Source organism: Caloenas nicobarica, chromosome 12 (assembly GCF_036013445.1).
Source record: "Caloenas nicobarica isolate bCalNic1 chromosome 12, bCalNic1.hap1, whole genome shotgun sequence".
Classification (NCBI taxonomy): domain Eukaryota; kingdom Metazoa; phylum Chordata; class Aves; order Columbiformes; family Columbidae; genus Caloenas; species Caloenas nicobarica.
The window spans coordinates 4,255,499-4,270,463 of NC_088256.1; the positions used below are offsets into that span (position 1 = coordinate 4,255,499).

The following is a 14,965-nucleotide window of genomic DNA, read 5'->3' on the forward strand; positions in this document are numbered from 1 at the left end:
ACATGTAAGCCTGGCGCTTTGCAAGCAAACCACCACATTAACTGGGGAAACCTATGTTCTTTTTAAATTCGTTTCAGACATTATGAGAAGGGATGCTCTGAGTTATTACAATAAATACCTTGTAGGCTAACTTTCTTGTTAGGAACACGAATTCTCCCCTCCTATGTGAAATAAAAAGATATACTAATAAAGTATTTTTGTTTCACAGGCTTGCCGTATGTTTTTTGTGAAATTGAGGTTTGATGTGTTTTTAAGAAGTATGCAGGAAAGTCACACTTTCAGGAAAAAAAGCCTGAATTGAACACAAGTGAACATCTGCTCAGAAATTTTATACACCATTCCAAGCTTAACAGGCAGCGCAAAAAGAACACACAGATATTAGCAAATGACAATAAGTAGCTTGGCAGAAAAGGTGCTTGCAAGGAAATAAAGGAAATGTAGAAAGAAATGAAAAGCTGACTGTTGAATAAAATGACCAGTTGACAGAACTTCAGACAAACATAATTTAGAACTGAATCCATTAAAATGAATGAATTTACCATGTCAAGGCAGGGAGAAAAAAAAAATTCAAAAATGTTGAGTATAATTTCCCATAGTCTGAAGATAATACATGAACTGCTGCAGGACACTCTTTTTGTCAGTATCAGGCACAGTATGAAAAATGTGAGAGTGAAAATACCTCTAGTGATACACAGGAAGCAAAAAACCCAAGAGTCTAAAAATGATATAAATAAAAAAGAGTTCAGAAGGACACTGGATTCATATGATGAGAGAGAAATTAAGGCCAAATATAAACTCACACCTGCAAATATGGAATCGAGACTTTAAATCCAGCAGACATGATAAAATAACACAGATTAAAAAAACACAGACAAAAAGAGTGAAAAGAGATATACAGTACTTTTAAAATGTATTTAGAAGGCAGCTGTTGAGATTGTGCATTTAGAAGACCTCACCTATCTACACAGTATACTAGGATTTAAAAACAATAATGAAGGACATAATTTGAATGAGCATTAGCTAAGAGCAAAAGATGGGAAGGAGTTTTATTAGAATAAGTCTGCTGTTACTTGGGTCAGAAATAATTCGTCTCCTGTAGGTTTAAAGTGGTTGGTAAACAGTTAACTCCATACTTTTTTCAAAGAGTATAAAAGGGTTAAGCAAAGATACAGCAAATGGCAGTTTCTGCACAGGACAACTTAATAGCATATTTTATCTCTACAGTCTTCCAACAGAAGGTTCGTAAAGCCTTTTTTCTGTGTGACCCAATTTACATTTTTGGAAGAATCCTGCACGTAGAAATAGCAAGAGTGAAGGAATAATTGTATAAACACCTTGGTCTTGAATATATGGGATAATCTTGGTTTTGTTAATAATGAAAATCAAGCTTTATGATCTTAACCTTTGGCTCTGAAAGACAGTTTGAATTTTAAGCACACTGGAAGGCATCTGTTTTACCAGCACTCTGCTAACTTAATCGACTCATAGTGGCACAGTGCATGGACTTCTCCCTAGTTTTACATGCCAAAAAGCTATTTATTTATATTTCCTTTCCAAACCAACCTTTTTGAACGTGATGATCCTAAGGATTTGGTTCTTTCTGAAGAACTACTGCCCTAAAAACAAGAAAACATTAAAAAGTCAACAAATCTGTGACCAACTGACTTGACAACAAAAAGAGTTTCTTACATTTACTAGAACACATCTCAGAAGTCACCAGTGCTCTTACCAAAAAAAAAAAAAAAAAAAAAAAAAAAAAAAAAAAAAGGCAGTAAAAGCATTAACAAAAGGTGCCAGACAATTTCAAGTCATGCCAGCTCAGTTAAATAAAATCTATGGAGTTTCAGATCAGTAGTAAGACTCCAAAAAGTCATTATTCTTTTAAAAAGAGATTTAAATATAGGTGTCATCAAACCCTGTTCTAAGTCACTAATGCTCACTAACCTACACGCATATCTTAAAAGAAATTAAGAGAGGGCACTGTTATATGTTGACACATTCAGAGCGAAACACTGCACAGATCTGAAGCACTGAGTCTTCACAAAATTGAGGAAATTCTCTCCTTGCAATCTGTTTGCATGACCTCCTGAACATTCTCTCAGCTTTCTGGAATAGGGACCGAGAACAGCTCATGACCACTGGTCAGTCCTCACCATGAACAGCTCTGGAGCCTCCTGCTCTGCGTATCCTCACTGCAACGTTCACTTGCACAATTAGTGGAAGAATGGCCTCACTTGCACATGCCCACCTGCCTCCACACAGCTCTGCACTGTCACTTTTTTACAACTCACCAGGATTCCTCACAGCACTTACTGCTGTAGTAGCTTATGCTGGTCTATGAATGTTTTTCACACTATGTGAAGAAACCATCATCTTTTCTGACATACAGATACAGAGGGTTCTTGAAGACTGGCACTAGAGAGCTATCACTAGCACACACCCAAGAATTGCCAGCAGAATGCAGATACTCGTTATGAGGCTCCTATGCCAGAAAGGGCTGGTCGTCTTTATAGAAAAACTGATTTTTCAGAAGTTTGTGCACGCATATCATAATTAGGTTTGGACAGTATCAAGTAATTCACAGAATGGTTGGGGTTGGAAGGGACCTCTGGAGATCATCTAGTCCAACCCATCTGCTAAAGCAGGTTCACCAGACCAGATCACACAGCGTTGCATCCAGGCGGGTTCTAAATGTCTCCAGGGAAGGAGACTCCACAACCTCTTTGCACAGCCTGTTCCAGGGCTCTGGCACCTCAAAGAAAAAAACATGAGTTTCTCCTCATGTTTAGATGGAACCCCCTGTGTTTCAGTCTGTGCCTGTTTCCCCTCACCCTGTTGTCAGGCAGCACTGAAAGGAGTCTGGTCTCTCCTCCTGACATCCGCCCTGGAGATATTTATCAGCATTGGTAAGATCCCCTCTCACCTTTCTCCTCTGGAATAAAGGCAAACTACAGCAGGGCACCAGCACTTGTGCTTTCTCTACATATTAACTTATTGTCAACCAGTGTTTCTTATGGGACAGTAGACATTGATCAGATACAAGACATGAAAAATGTCTGGTGTATATAACACACCATATAGAAGAAATTTGCTCATGTTTAATAAAGACCTTCTATCTCCATCTTTTTTCTTTTTTTTAAAAAAGGAACCATATTTTACAGCTAATATTTCTGTTCAGCAGATATGACATTTACGGCATGGTTCTGTCAATATCCTTTAAGTATTTATTGTAAAAGCAATGAAGTGAACTCAGCATTTCCTACACTAGCCATTCTACACTAGTAATGCAACTAAAATGTAAAAGCGTGTTTATTCATACCTCTTCTCTGTTGTTCTCCATTGAGGATGGACTACTTTTGGGTTCTCTACTTTTACCTAAGGAGAGAAATTAAAGGAATTCACTGAAATGCAAGAAATATTAACATTTCTTCACATTACACATCACAGCATTCTTTATGTTTCACTAGCGTGAATAAAGATGACTCTGACTTTCAGAGACAAACTTGTACAAAACAACACAGTCCACTGTATGGCATAAAGTTTACAGAAATCATTTAGAAATTACTTTCAGTTAAGTATCTGATAGGCTGAAAGATAGCCTTCCCATTGGTGAAGAAATACTGAAGAAATGAAAGTGCAACTGTATCTGCAGAAATAATACAGTTAATGCATTTTTTTAATCTCTAAGACGTTACTTTAAGTATTTTCTCTTACACATTTTGACATTAAAAACACAGTATTAAATCTGAGATCATGGAACCAAAGAAAAAAAAACCTAATTTAATATGGGGTATGACAGAGAATTCCCATTTCTCAATCTTGGGCACTGTGGAATATAAAACCTGAAGACATGCAACCTATTACTATCTGTTCCATCCACTACTCCAGGTAATGGAAGGGAAAGTTTCAAGTTCATACTTGTACGTTCGATACTTGTACAAAGTTGCTCAAAAGGCTTAGTAATGGCAGTATTTTAGTAGATGGACTATGGAGAAACAAGCAAGTGAAGTGGTAGTGTAATTACAGGATACATACTATGACTGTGATTTTAACATAAGACTGCTAGCACTGCAACTTGCTATATCCTTACACTTCAGTTTTGGGAAAAAAAACCAAATGAACAACTTTTTTTATACTTCAAAAAAATTAAATCGCTTTGATTAGAACACATAATGCTGGGTATTTGACCTATGCCAAATTGTTTGGGTGAATTTTAGCCAAAATTATCCAGCTATTTCTGCATGTGAAGCTAAGGCAGGGGGGGATAAAAAAAATAGAAACAGAGATTTTTGCCCTTTTAAGTACCTGGAATACTACAGGCATTCCCCCATTCTGAAGAACCAACCTGAAATTTGGAAGAAGGGTGACATTTCTTCCGGAGACTGGATGCTGCCCACCTTCTACTCTTGACCAATCTTGCCCAAGTGATAAATCCATGGAAAATACCGGTTTGTACATGCTCAGTAGAGATTTATTTCATTCTGGCAGCCTAAATCTCTGTACTACGTGTGACGAGGCTGTCCATGTGCCATCCCCATGGAATGACCCAGCACGCTGCATCACCCCCAGCTCCAAGTGCTGACCCAGCTGCTCGTGCTCCAGCCACCCCAGGGCTATGACAGCGCAGGATTTCCCCTGTGACCGAAGCCCCAGGGCAGGGGCTGGTCACTCCAAACAAGAGCAGGAAGCATTTAATATTCATTACCTATTTCTATCTCATAAGTGAAAATTTCCAATATTGAATTTGACCAAGTGTAGGATTCAAGGTTTTTCAGAAGTATTATTTTGTTTTCGAATGTTTCCAGATTACATCTAGAAATCTCTTTCAAGTAATTATGAAAGCACAGACTCCAGAACTTCTTCCACAACTACAAAGACTGCAGAAAAAAAACCTTAAGATACTGCACTTACACATTCAGGAAAACTGAACAAGGGACCCTTAGCACAGCAAACAGATGAATGTTTACCATCTCATGTTTGATGGAAGGTAAATTACCAGCAGGATTACCTTTCTTTCACATTTAGAAAAGATTCAGAACCGAAAGAAACATTGTATCAAAGGCCTATTGTATATTTATTAAGATATCGCCACTTAAATAATATCAAGACTTTGCATAATTGCCCCAGTGAAATAACACCACAAAGTTATTTGACTTCAGAATCATATATACATTGAAAATAACAATATAAAATGTCTTTTTACCTATGGTTTTGTTTTTAGATAATGCTGGAGGAGAGTTTGCGTCCTCAGATTCTTCCGATGAGTGAGCCAAGAAGTCATGAAGTTTCTGCACCAATGTATTCAACTTGCTTTCACTGTTAAAATACGAATAAAACTTGAAGTTACCTATATATCTCACTTGAATTTAACAATCTTGAAAGAAATTATGTTTAATCTCAACTAATACACACCTACAAAAGCAACTAAGTTACTGCTTAAACATTTGTTTCTGCAAGAGAATATCAAAGTAGATTAAAAAACATACAATTTTGTTTGTATTGTTAAACCCCAAGTAAAATAGATGCATCCTTATTGACAAAAAAGCATTAAAGATTCTGTGAGTAATAATAAAAAGCCTTTTAAAAACAGTTTTTACTGTTTAAAATTATTCACAAAATTCAAGAAAGTCTGAGTGGTAATGCTACTATGACATGAAGATAGCAAAAAAAGAATTTGCAATTCTACTTTGTCAGAAGCTGAACAGGTAAAAAATAATAATTTCTTACTATTTTATTATGAAAAATGTAAACTCTGTGGATAAAAACCACCACAAATAATACTAGAATTTCACCTACAACCTTAGAAACAAACAGGTCCATTGAGTATGACAGATTGACATGCTTACACAAAGCTTCTACCAAATCAGCTGCATACATATACACTGTGTATCCTGCATTAATTTTGTAAAAAAATCCAAACACATAGGATCAGATCACTTCTTGATCTGTTTGTATGAGTATTCATAATAAATTTATAAAAATATTACCCTAGGAATTTTCACTAGGCAGTTTCAGACACCAGGAACTGTTAGTCTTGAATATATACTCATTACAGTAAAAAGGTAACACCTTTATCCTACACTTTTGTTAAAAAGCTATACCGCTTCATCATTTACGTATTATTTCCTCTCATTTTATGATGTTTGTTTCAGATTTTCTCCCCCACAAGCTTCTACAATTTTCCAAGACAAGCACCTTCTCCTAGCTGCAAGCACGTTGACTAGAGGCCAAGGGCAGCCACCCCTTCGACCCCACGTACCCAAAGTTACCACTCTGTCACGGCTGCCTTCCCAGATGTTATCAGTCCTCCAACATCTGCCAGCTCATATGGCTGAGTCATCATACCTTATCTGCTACCAGAAACGGGGCTTCCAACTGCTGAACTTCGCTACCCCCTTCATAAGTTAACCCCGTGAAAGGACACAGGCTTCCAGCCTTTTCACATTTTCTCTCCCCACTACTTTCAGTATTCTGATAGCAAGAAGAAATAATATTTTCTGACCCTGTATTACACATTGTAGGAACTTTTGAGTATTTATCACAAGCTCAGCCCACTCACCTTTACGATCTCTACTATTTCTCTGAACACATCAATTTATTAGCTTCTGTCTTTTAATTTAACTGCTAATTGCTAAAACTAGATCACCTGTTTTCTAAGGACATGCAGGTGACTGCTCTCTTGAGCAATGAGTGAAAGGGTATTACCACATTATAGTAAATGACTATTTAAACCAGCAAAAATAACCACATATAAAACAGCATAAAACATCCATTTAAAAAAAAAAAAAAGTAATTTCTTTAAATCTTCTGAAGTACTCAAAATACCACTTTGTAAGGGAAAGATTTTCTGCATGAGTAAAGGACACTTTTCTTTTGAGACTACATACATATCATCAATCACTTGAGCAACTTTGAAAGAGAATGTAACAAAGCCTGGTTTACTCTCAAGTGTATCTTAATTTTTTTTCTCTCAATCTGTCTAAAAGTCTTTCCCTCTAATTACCAGACTCATGCTGCTACACAACTGCCAGTCCTTTAACTTGGGTTTCCTTTTTTGTCATGGATGGAGGACATACTTGGAAAATATTACAAAATATTATAATGGTACACTTCAGTTTTAATGGATTGCATGCTCTACTTCAGAAAGGAGATTTAACAACAATTTATTCACATTAAGTTAAAAAAAAATTAAAGACTTGTTCATTATTATTTGATAGTAAAAGTACATAAAGAGATTTCATATCCATTCCAGATGGTCTGAAGAACTAATGCACATTTAGAAAAGCCACAAAAAAGTACATTTTCGGTAGTAAAAACAAAACCAAAAACCCACATGTGGAATTCTGCTCATTTAGTTTATAAATAACTTGTTTTGGTAACAGCATTTTAGAAAAGAAAATGGGAACTATAGATGAGTTATAATGTTATTGTTCTCAATACAAAACAAATTCAGAATAGTATGCATGTGTCTGTGACTAATACTTGGAACATGATCTACTACCATTTATTAACTCTTATTCTAACTAGCCTAAAATTATCATTTTCAGAGCAAAATGTTCATACTGACAAACAACAATCAAAAGAATAATCTACAAACTAACACTAAAAAGTCTTCTCAACTTGCTTTTCCTCTTGATTATTCAGCATTTTGTACCATAAGCCTGTATTAAGGAATACCAGGTCAAATGTAAGTGAAGGTGTTACACTTACTATAGTTAACCACAAAGCAATTTTAATTTAGGGCAAGGCTTTACCCATTTTTGTACAAAAGCAATTTTATGTCATGCATTTTCAGCTGAGAATATATTTTCCGTAATCTTTTTTAAAGCTTCTACTTCAAAATCCTTATTCTTTGTCATATATTAATAGACCCATCCACTATTAAATTGATTACAACCTATAAAATGTGTGGGTTTTTTTAAAAAACAGAGGAACGTAAAAATTCAGAACCATCTCAGAAGCACTAAGCAAAACAAGCAGTCTCCCTCCACCATATAGCAACAAGCCCTGCACTATTTACTAGTGTTTTCAGGCTTGCACGTTCCAAGCAAATGGCTTCACCAACAGTCTAGAGCTATTTCAACACCGTTTAGCCTAATTAAAACAGCAGTGAAAGGAAAGGTGTCCTACTATTAGCAGTTTGGCCATGAACCTGATTTGTGACCTTGGAAACTATCTTATAAAATACCATTTCTTCCCTAAATTCAGAGCAAGTACTGTAATCTTAAATAGTAAACATCTGGCCCTTACTAGGATTTTTTAAAAGTACGTATTAGGCAAACCATGTATTAGGTAGAATGATTCTACAAATCAATAGAATATATAAGAAGAAAATGAAGGGACAGGTGGTGTCCTAATCTAGACACAACATACTTAACTCTATCTGGCTGTTGACTGCTGTCCCCTTGTTTGTGATTATCTGTACGGGGTTTGTGTGGCCAGGCTCTGGTAGCAGGGGCTGAAGCGGTGGCTTCTGTGAGAAGCTGCCAGAAGCTTCCCCCATGTCCAACAGAGCCAGCAGCAGCTGGCTCCAAGATGGACCCACCGCTGGCCAAGGCTGAGCCCATCAGCGACAGTGGCAATGCCTCTGGGGCAACAGAGTTAAGAAGGGGGGAAAAATCCTGCACAACAGCAATTGCTGAGAGAGGAGTGAGAATGTGTGAGAGGAACAACTCTGCAGACACCAAGAGAAGTGCAGAAGGAGGGCAGGAGGTGCTCCAGGTGCCGAAGCAGAGGTTCCTTTCAGCCTGTGGTGCAGCCTGTGGTGCAGCCCATGGTGAGATTGCCTGTCTCCTGCAGCCAATGGAGGTCCACAGTGGAGCAGAAATCCACCTGCAGCCCAGGAAGGACCACACGCTGATTTGGGTTTCACTCATTACCCTACTCTGATGGGGAAATTAATTTAATTTATTGCCAAAGTCAAGTCTGTTTTGCCCATGATGGTAATTGCTGAGGGATCTCCCTGTCCTCATCTTGACCCATGAGCGTCTTCTTGTATTTTCTCCCCATCCAGCTGAGGTGGGGAGTGGTCGAGCAGCTTTGGTGGGCACCTGGCGACCAGCCAGGGTCAACCCACCCCATTACTTCATCACCTGCGTTAGATAACAATCATGCTTCTGCAAAGCGAGTCAAATCACCTTGGACAAATAAGTTTTCAAGAAACAGTTTTCATTTGGATTCAACTTGCCACACATTGATGTGATCATTCTTTCTGATGGTAGGTGAGGTGCTCAAAATTCATAGTCAGGGCCAGGGAAAGAGCAGGACTGCCTATTTCAGCAGCAAACCCGGGTCACGTTGGACTATACTGTGAAAGTGCACTGGAAAAAACTTGTTATTTTCTACTTGCTTTCTTCAGACACTTCAAAAATGTAGGTAGGGAATATCCTAGTTATTGTGAACATCTGGAAGAACAGTTTTAAAGCTGTATTGTCTTTAAACAAATGAATTTCTCATTCTTCCACAGGATCTTACCAACTTTTAGTTTAAATAAGTGCCCCTGATCTGCATTTCAAGTGGCTCCTGAAAGCCACTGCAACAGGAGCACTTTCCAGCTTTTCGTTTACCTCAATATTGACAAATATGCTTTTGCAATTTTTTTCCTCACCTTCCTCAAGCTCAAAAATTGTCTAAAATTTTTCTATGTTTAAGCTTTTAAAACAGTTCAAGCGCACAAGTTTTTTAAACTCATTTATTACAATTGCTTCAAGTTAAGTCCCTATCTTTTTTCATTTTTGAAGCTGAAATGAAATACTGCAAAACAACTATTAAGCAGACAAAATTAAACAATCCTTAGGAAAAAAAAAATAAAGAAAAATAAAACCAGACCTGCTTTTAAACTGCCAGTCCATAGACTATCATCCTCTGCTTCCGACTGTGTCCCTATGTGAACAACAGAAATCCAACAACCCACAGAAAAAGTCTGTGTATTTTAATTAAGACAGTGGGAAGGGAAAGAACTGACTATGTCTACATTAGAACACAGGGTGATTTGGTGCCAATGACCCAATATCCACACTACGTACATTTCAGTAATTCAAACTAGGTGTAGTCTGGTTCTACAGACTGCACAAGCACCAGCAGTTGGAGCACATCAAGAATGCTGGAGCACATCGTTCAGCTTTGGGTCCTTCTGGGTGGAACTGTTTGTGCACTCCAAGCCCCCACTGCGTTATCAACAAAACTGAGTAAGGACAATCCGGAGACTTTTTTCAAAAATGCACTTCTTAATTCAGATGCGAATATGGATGCACCTGAAGTTCTGAAGGAGATCAGAACATATTTTTCCAAAGCATTTCTATGTCTAACATGTTACAGACATGACCATCTTTTAAAATCACTGTTTTATAGTAAATAAAGCTGAAACTGATGTAACTAAACATACAACTTAGAAACTGGTACTAAGCATCCTTTCCTTCCCTCCCCCCCCTATAATTTCCTTTCATACTACATAAGCTTTGATACCATCAGGCCAGTATTCTGTCACCTGCAAATCTTCATGAAAGCTTTTTCCTGAAGAGAAGGAAAAGTGTTAGACTTACCCCCAATTCAAAGACTTCAGTTGTAAGGGCAGAGCTTATACAGTCATTTCACATGAAAAGTGTCAATATTGTGGCTGGACACACTTGAATGAAATCACTTCAGACTACTGGAAAGAGTGAAAGATTATATCATCTACAAGTTGTTTATATTCTTATTTGTAATAAGAAAAGGAGTGAACACTCTTGCAATATCCTGAGAAGCCTACTTTTTTCAGAAAAAACATATAACCAGAAAATAAAATGAGCCACTGTATGAGTTGAACAGATAAAAGAATATGGTTCTACAAAGGCAGGGAAACAGACCACTTCTATGCTAAGTGGTTGGTTTTTAACTTAACAATGGTTTTCCAAGGGCAAAGCAACATAACATTGCATAGCCTATATCAGATTAATATTTTCTAACTTATTTATATACTGATACACTAATTACACCAAACAAGTGAGGCTTTACAACCAGGATTCACACAATCTGTTTGAGTTGGTACAAACCAGCTCTACTGCAGGACACAAACTCTCCTGCCCTGATACACAAACCTGATGCCACCCACACTCTCAGTTCTCTCCTTTCTCCTCAAGTACAAATATTTGTTTTGACCTATGCACAGAAGCTGATCCATATTAAAAGTAGCCATTTCTTCTACTGAATCTAGATAATTTCCCTAATCCAGCTCACTGCTCATTGGTATGAATGTTTGTGCAGGCAGAGGTGATGACAGCCTGAGCTGGGGAGGAAGGGACTAGAACTGCGGCAGCAAAATTAGAGCTGGTCAGGTAAATACACTGGGAATCAAAGAATCATTTAGGTTGGAAGGGATCTCTGGAGATCGCTTAGTCCAACCTGCCAGCACAAGCAGAGACAGCTACAGGAGGTCACCCAGAACTATGGCCAGTCAGGTTCTGAGCACCTCCACAGACTGGGGCCCCACAATCTCGCTGGGTGACCTGTTGCAGTGTTTGACCATTCTCACAGTAAAAAAGTTCTCTTGTGTTTAGATGGCATTGTAACACACTAAAGCAGGTACAGCCTGTGAATATGTGAATATTCATATATGTGAATATGTGAATACCAAAACTCTGACTGAAAAGACATGCAGGTATCCAGCACTTTTTCAAACTTGGAGATTCTCTGCTTAAGACTTCGTTAACACAGATTCACTCTTTTGCTTTGTTTAGAACTGACTTTAAATCCACAGGGGCTTAATCAGTGATGTCTAGTACAGTTGAAGACACTCGATGATGTGGATGAAGTAACTTTGGAGCTTAAGTACAGCATAACAGGTTCAGACAAGTAAACAGAATTATTCTCCTCCAGACACACAAGGGAATGAGAAAGCAATGGTTCAAAGTCACTAAGAGACCCTTATTTTGTTCAAGGAAGATTACACGATTTCTTTTTGTTGAGATGGTATCCAAACAACCATATCAGGATTTGGCTGAGAGCTACCATGCTTCACTAAAAAGTTTTTTGAGTTTTTTTGACCTGTTTCTTTAATGGGAACTTTAAAAAAGGGGGGCAGGGAGCAAGCTAAGAAAATCTCATTGTGAGTTTGGCTTGAAAGTCACACAGAAGTCTGTAAGTTCAATAGAAAAATAATGTGCAAGCTGAAAAAGACTGACGGAAGGCAACCACTTGAAAATCTAAATACAGTATTCTCACCTTCACGAGACAAAAATCAGAGCAAACTGAATACCTTACTATATTAATTCAGGAAAGGAAGCTCAAACTATCATATATAACAGACAAAACAGAAAGATGTATTAAAAAAAGATTAAACATGCGTTGTTTAAAGGGAAAGAAGGTTTCCAAATCCAATAGCATCATGTCCCCCTAACTCTAAAACTGTCTTTTTCTCCATTTGCCTTCTGCTTCCTGGAGTTTCTCTCAGGTTCTCAACAAGGCATCATTCATTATAAACTCTAAGAATTAAAGTGTGCCACTTCAAGTCTCCCAGATATTCCCAATCAGGTTTGCTACAAGTTTTAAGGGTCGCAGCCCAACTGACGTGTAGTTTTTTATTTTACAAGGTAAAAGCCATGTGTAGTTCGCCCGCCATCAGTCCTTCCTTTGTTGCCTAATTTTTTTAGTTTTGCTTTACATGATAATGTATTTGCACAACAAGGCTTCTTCAACAACAGTGGAACCTATCAAGACCTACAGTTCGACCTACTAAGATATGAATTTCTACAACAGTCCAGTTTTCAGACTTGCAAACAAACTGCCTAAATAGCACTAAATTTGACACTGGACGGCAACGTGTGTAATCAAGTTCTTGAAAAACAAAACGAAACAAAAATCCCCACCAAAACATCAATCAATTAATCCATCACCCACCTTGAATGACAACTGTCTGGTGGCTAGATGTTAGAACAAAGTATGAAAACGTTATTCTCTTCCTTTAGTAAATCGGGGCACTTCACCTACCACCTTTTCAAGTAAATATAAAGTTTTCCATTATATTTACCACTGAATATCTACAGTTTCTTCTTTCTCCTCCTGACTCACCATGGGAACAACTTGACACTGACCTATCCATGAACCAATTCGTTTCCAAATCACCTGCAGGCACAACCTGAGCTCCAGTGATACAAAACTGGATTTCATGAGGTTTGGCAGTACCCTTAGGCTTTCCTGGTTTTGAGAGAACCATCTAGTGATCCAATCTAAAAACGTACTTTGTCATAGACTGCAGGCATTTGTTTTTTGGCAAACACAGCACATTTTAGTACTATTTTTGATATTTTCTTTTGGTGAGGCATATCCACATAAAAAACACTAACTTTTGCTCCCTTCAAGCAGAAGGTACAAGTGCTTATCTGCAACAGAACAGGGAATTTCAAGTTTTCACAACATGAAGGCCACCCTACTGCAGAATTTGTATTATACACCCCTTGTCACAACAAATAATTTCATAGAAAAAAAAGGTACCTTCAGCTAAGCCCTGTAGAGACCCTGACAAAATGTTTACAAAACTCTAACAGAGACAGTATTGTACGGATATGATGATGTCACTGCAGAAAGTTCCCCTCTTAGAAATTTCATTTAAGTATTGCAAACACATTGGCTCTGGGGCACATCTGGCACAGAAGACAACAGCCAGCCTACAGTTTTGCTCTTCTTGTGGGAAGAGTCAAAGAACCTGCTTATGCCCATTCCACAAATTGTGTGGAAGATGGCTGACTGACACTGCACCTTCGGATATCACAGAAGATTGCTGTTGACTTATTTCCAATTAGATTATTGTGGCATCAAATAACATGCCTCAAACAACTCCATAATAGCACTGACAACAAAGAAATTCAAGTGACTCAAAAATGCAGAAAATTTAACAAAAATGTTAAGACCAAGTACCAAAATATCACACTGCAAGTTGGAAAGTCTGAATCATAAACAAAAAAAGTTTATTTTGCCAACTTAAAAAATTTAGTATCACTACACTGACTACCAGATGGTTCAAGTAAGATTCAAAACTTGTCTTCTTTTCTGGTGTGCTTATTTTGTACAGTGTATGAACTGATTGATAAAAACAGGTTAGGTCACTATGACAAAGATTCTTCTACTTTAAAAAAAAAATCAAGCTTTTTGGGCAAAAGTTTTAAAGAAATCTTCATCAACATTTACAGAGGCAGCACTTTTTTTTTTAAGTTTCTTAGTAAGTTACTCCAGTTTTCATCATGTTTTTCAGCATTCCAAACTTCTCATCCTGGACATGGTAGGCTCCTAGGTTCTTAACATTCAATAGAAGTATTCCTTGTAACAGAAGTATAAAACTTCAGAGCCAGCAGACTAGTATTGATTACTTTCCTTTTAAACGTATGTTCCAGAAGTGCTGGGAAAAGATTTTCCATCAAAATTCTATTGTTTCCCTGTATTCCAAACAGTCATAGTAAAATAAAAAGCAAAGTGGTCCAAACAGAAGAGCACTTTTCAAAATATGTAACACTATATATGACCACAAAAAGGTCAATAAATATTAGCAAGCCAGATCTTTTTGCTATATAAAAATCAAATTCTACCCTTGATTTTCAAGGACTGAGGAGAAGTCTACACATGAAATAACTGATCCAACACAAGAGTGGTTTAAGCTGTCAAGTGGTTTAAGAACAGAGGGGAGAAAGTGGGAGTGAGAAAGGGGGAGAGATAGACAATCCCTACCTTAAAAATAAGGAAGAAAACATACGCAGAAAAAACTGCTAACTGTTGGGAAGTCATGCACCAAATAATGCATGTTTGCAATAGTCACGACTCGCATCCAGCATGTGATCAATATCAATAATGACGATAATCTTCTAAGAATCTTTTTTTGTTAGTAAGAAGTAGATTACATATGCATTACTTCCTCAGAGGTGTTAAGGCTTTAAAATAAAGCAATACACAGGAGGAGGAAAACTACCATCCCTTCAACTTTTGGCTGAAACTAAATAGT

At 37.5% G+C, this 14,965-nt stretch overlaps 1 protein-coding gene across 2 annotated transcripts in view; it reads right to left on the reverse strand.

The window, feature by feature from the left end:
* ATRX (ATRX chromatin remodeler) overlaps positions 1-14,965 on the reverse strand; it is an 84,314-nt gene that overhangs the window by 68,219 nt on the left and 1,130 nt on the right. For both annotated transcript variants that reach the window (XM_065643563.1, XM_065643562.1), the window contains exons 2-4: positions 5,204-5,316; positions 3,320-3,375; positions 1,564-1,616 (exon numbers count right to left, since the gene is read on the reverse strand). In XM_065643563.1, coding sequence (XP_065499635.1) covers positions 1,564-1,616; positions 3,320-3,375; positions 5,204-5,316 — 222 coding nt within the window. The remainder of the gene's footprint in view (positions 1-1,563; positions 1,617-3,319; positions 3,376-5,203; positions 5,317-14,965) is intronic.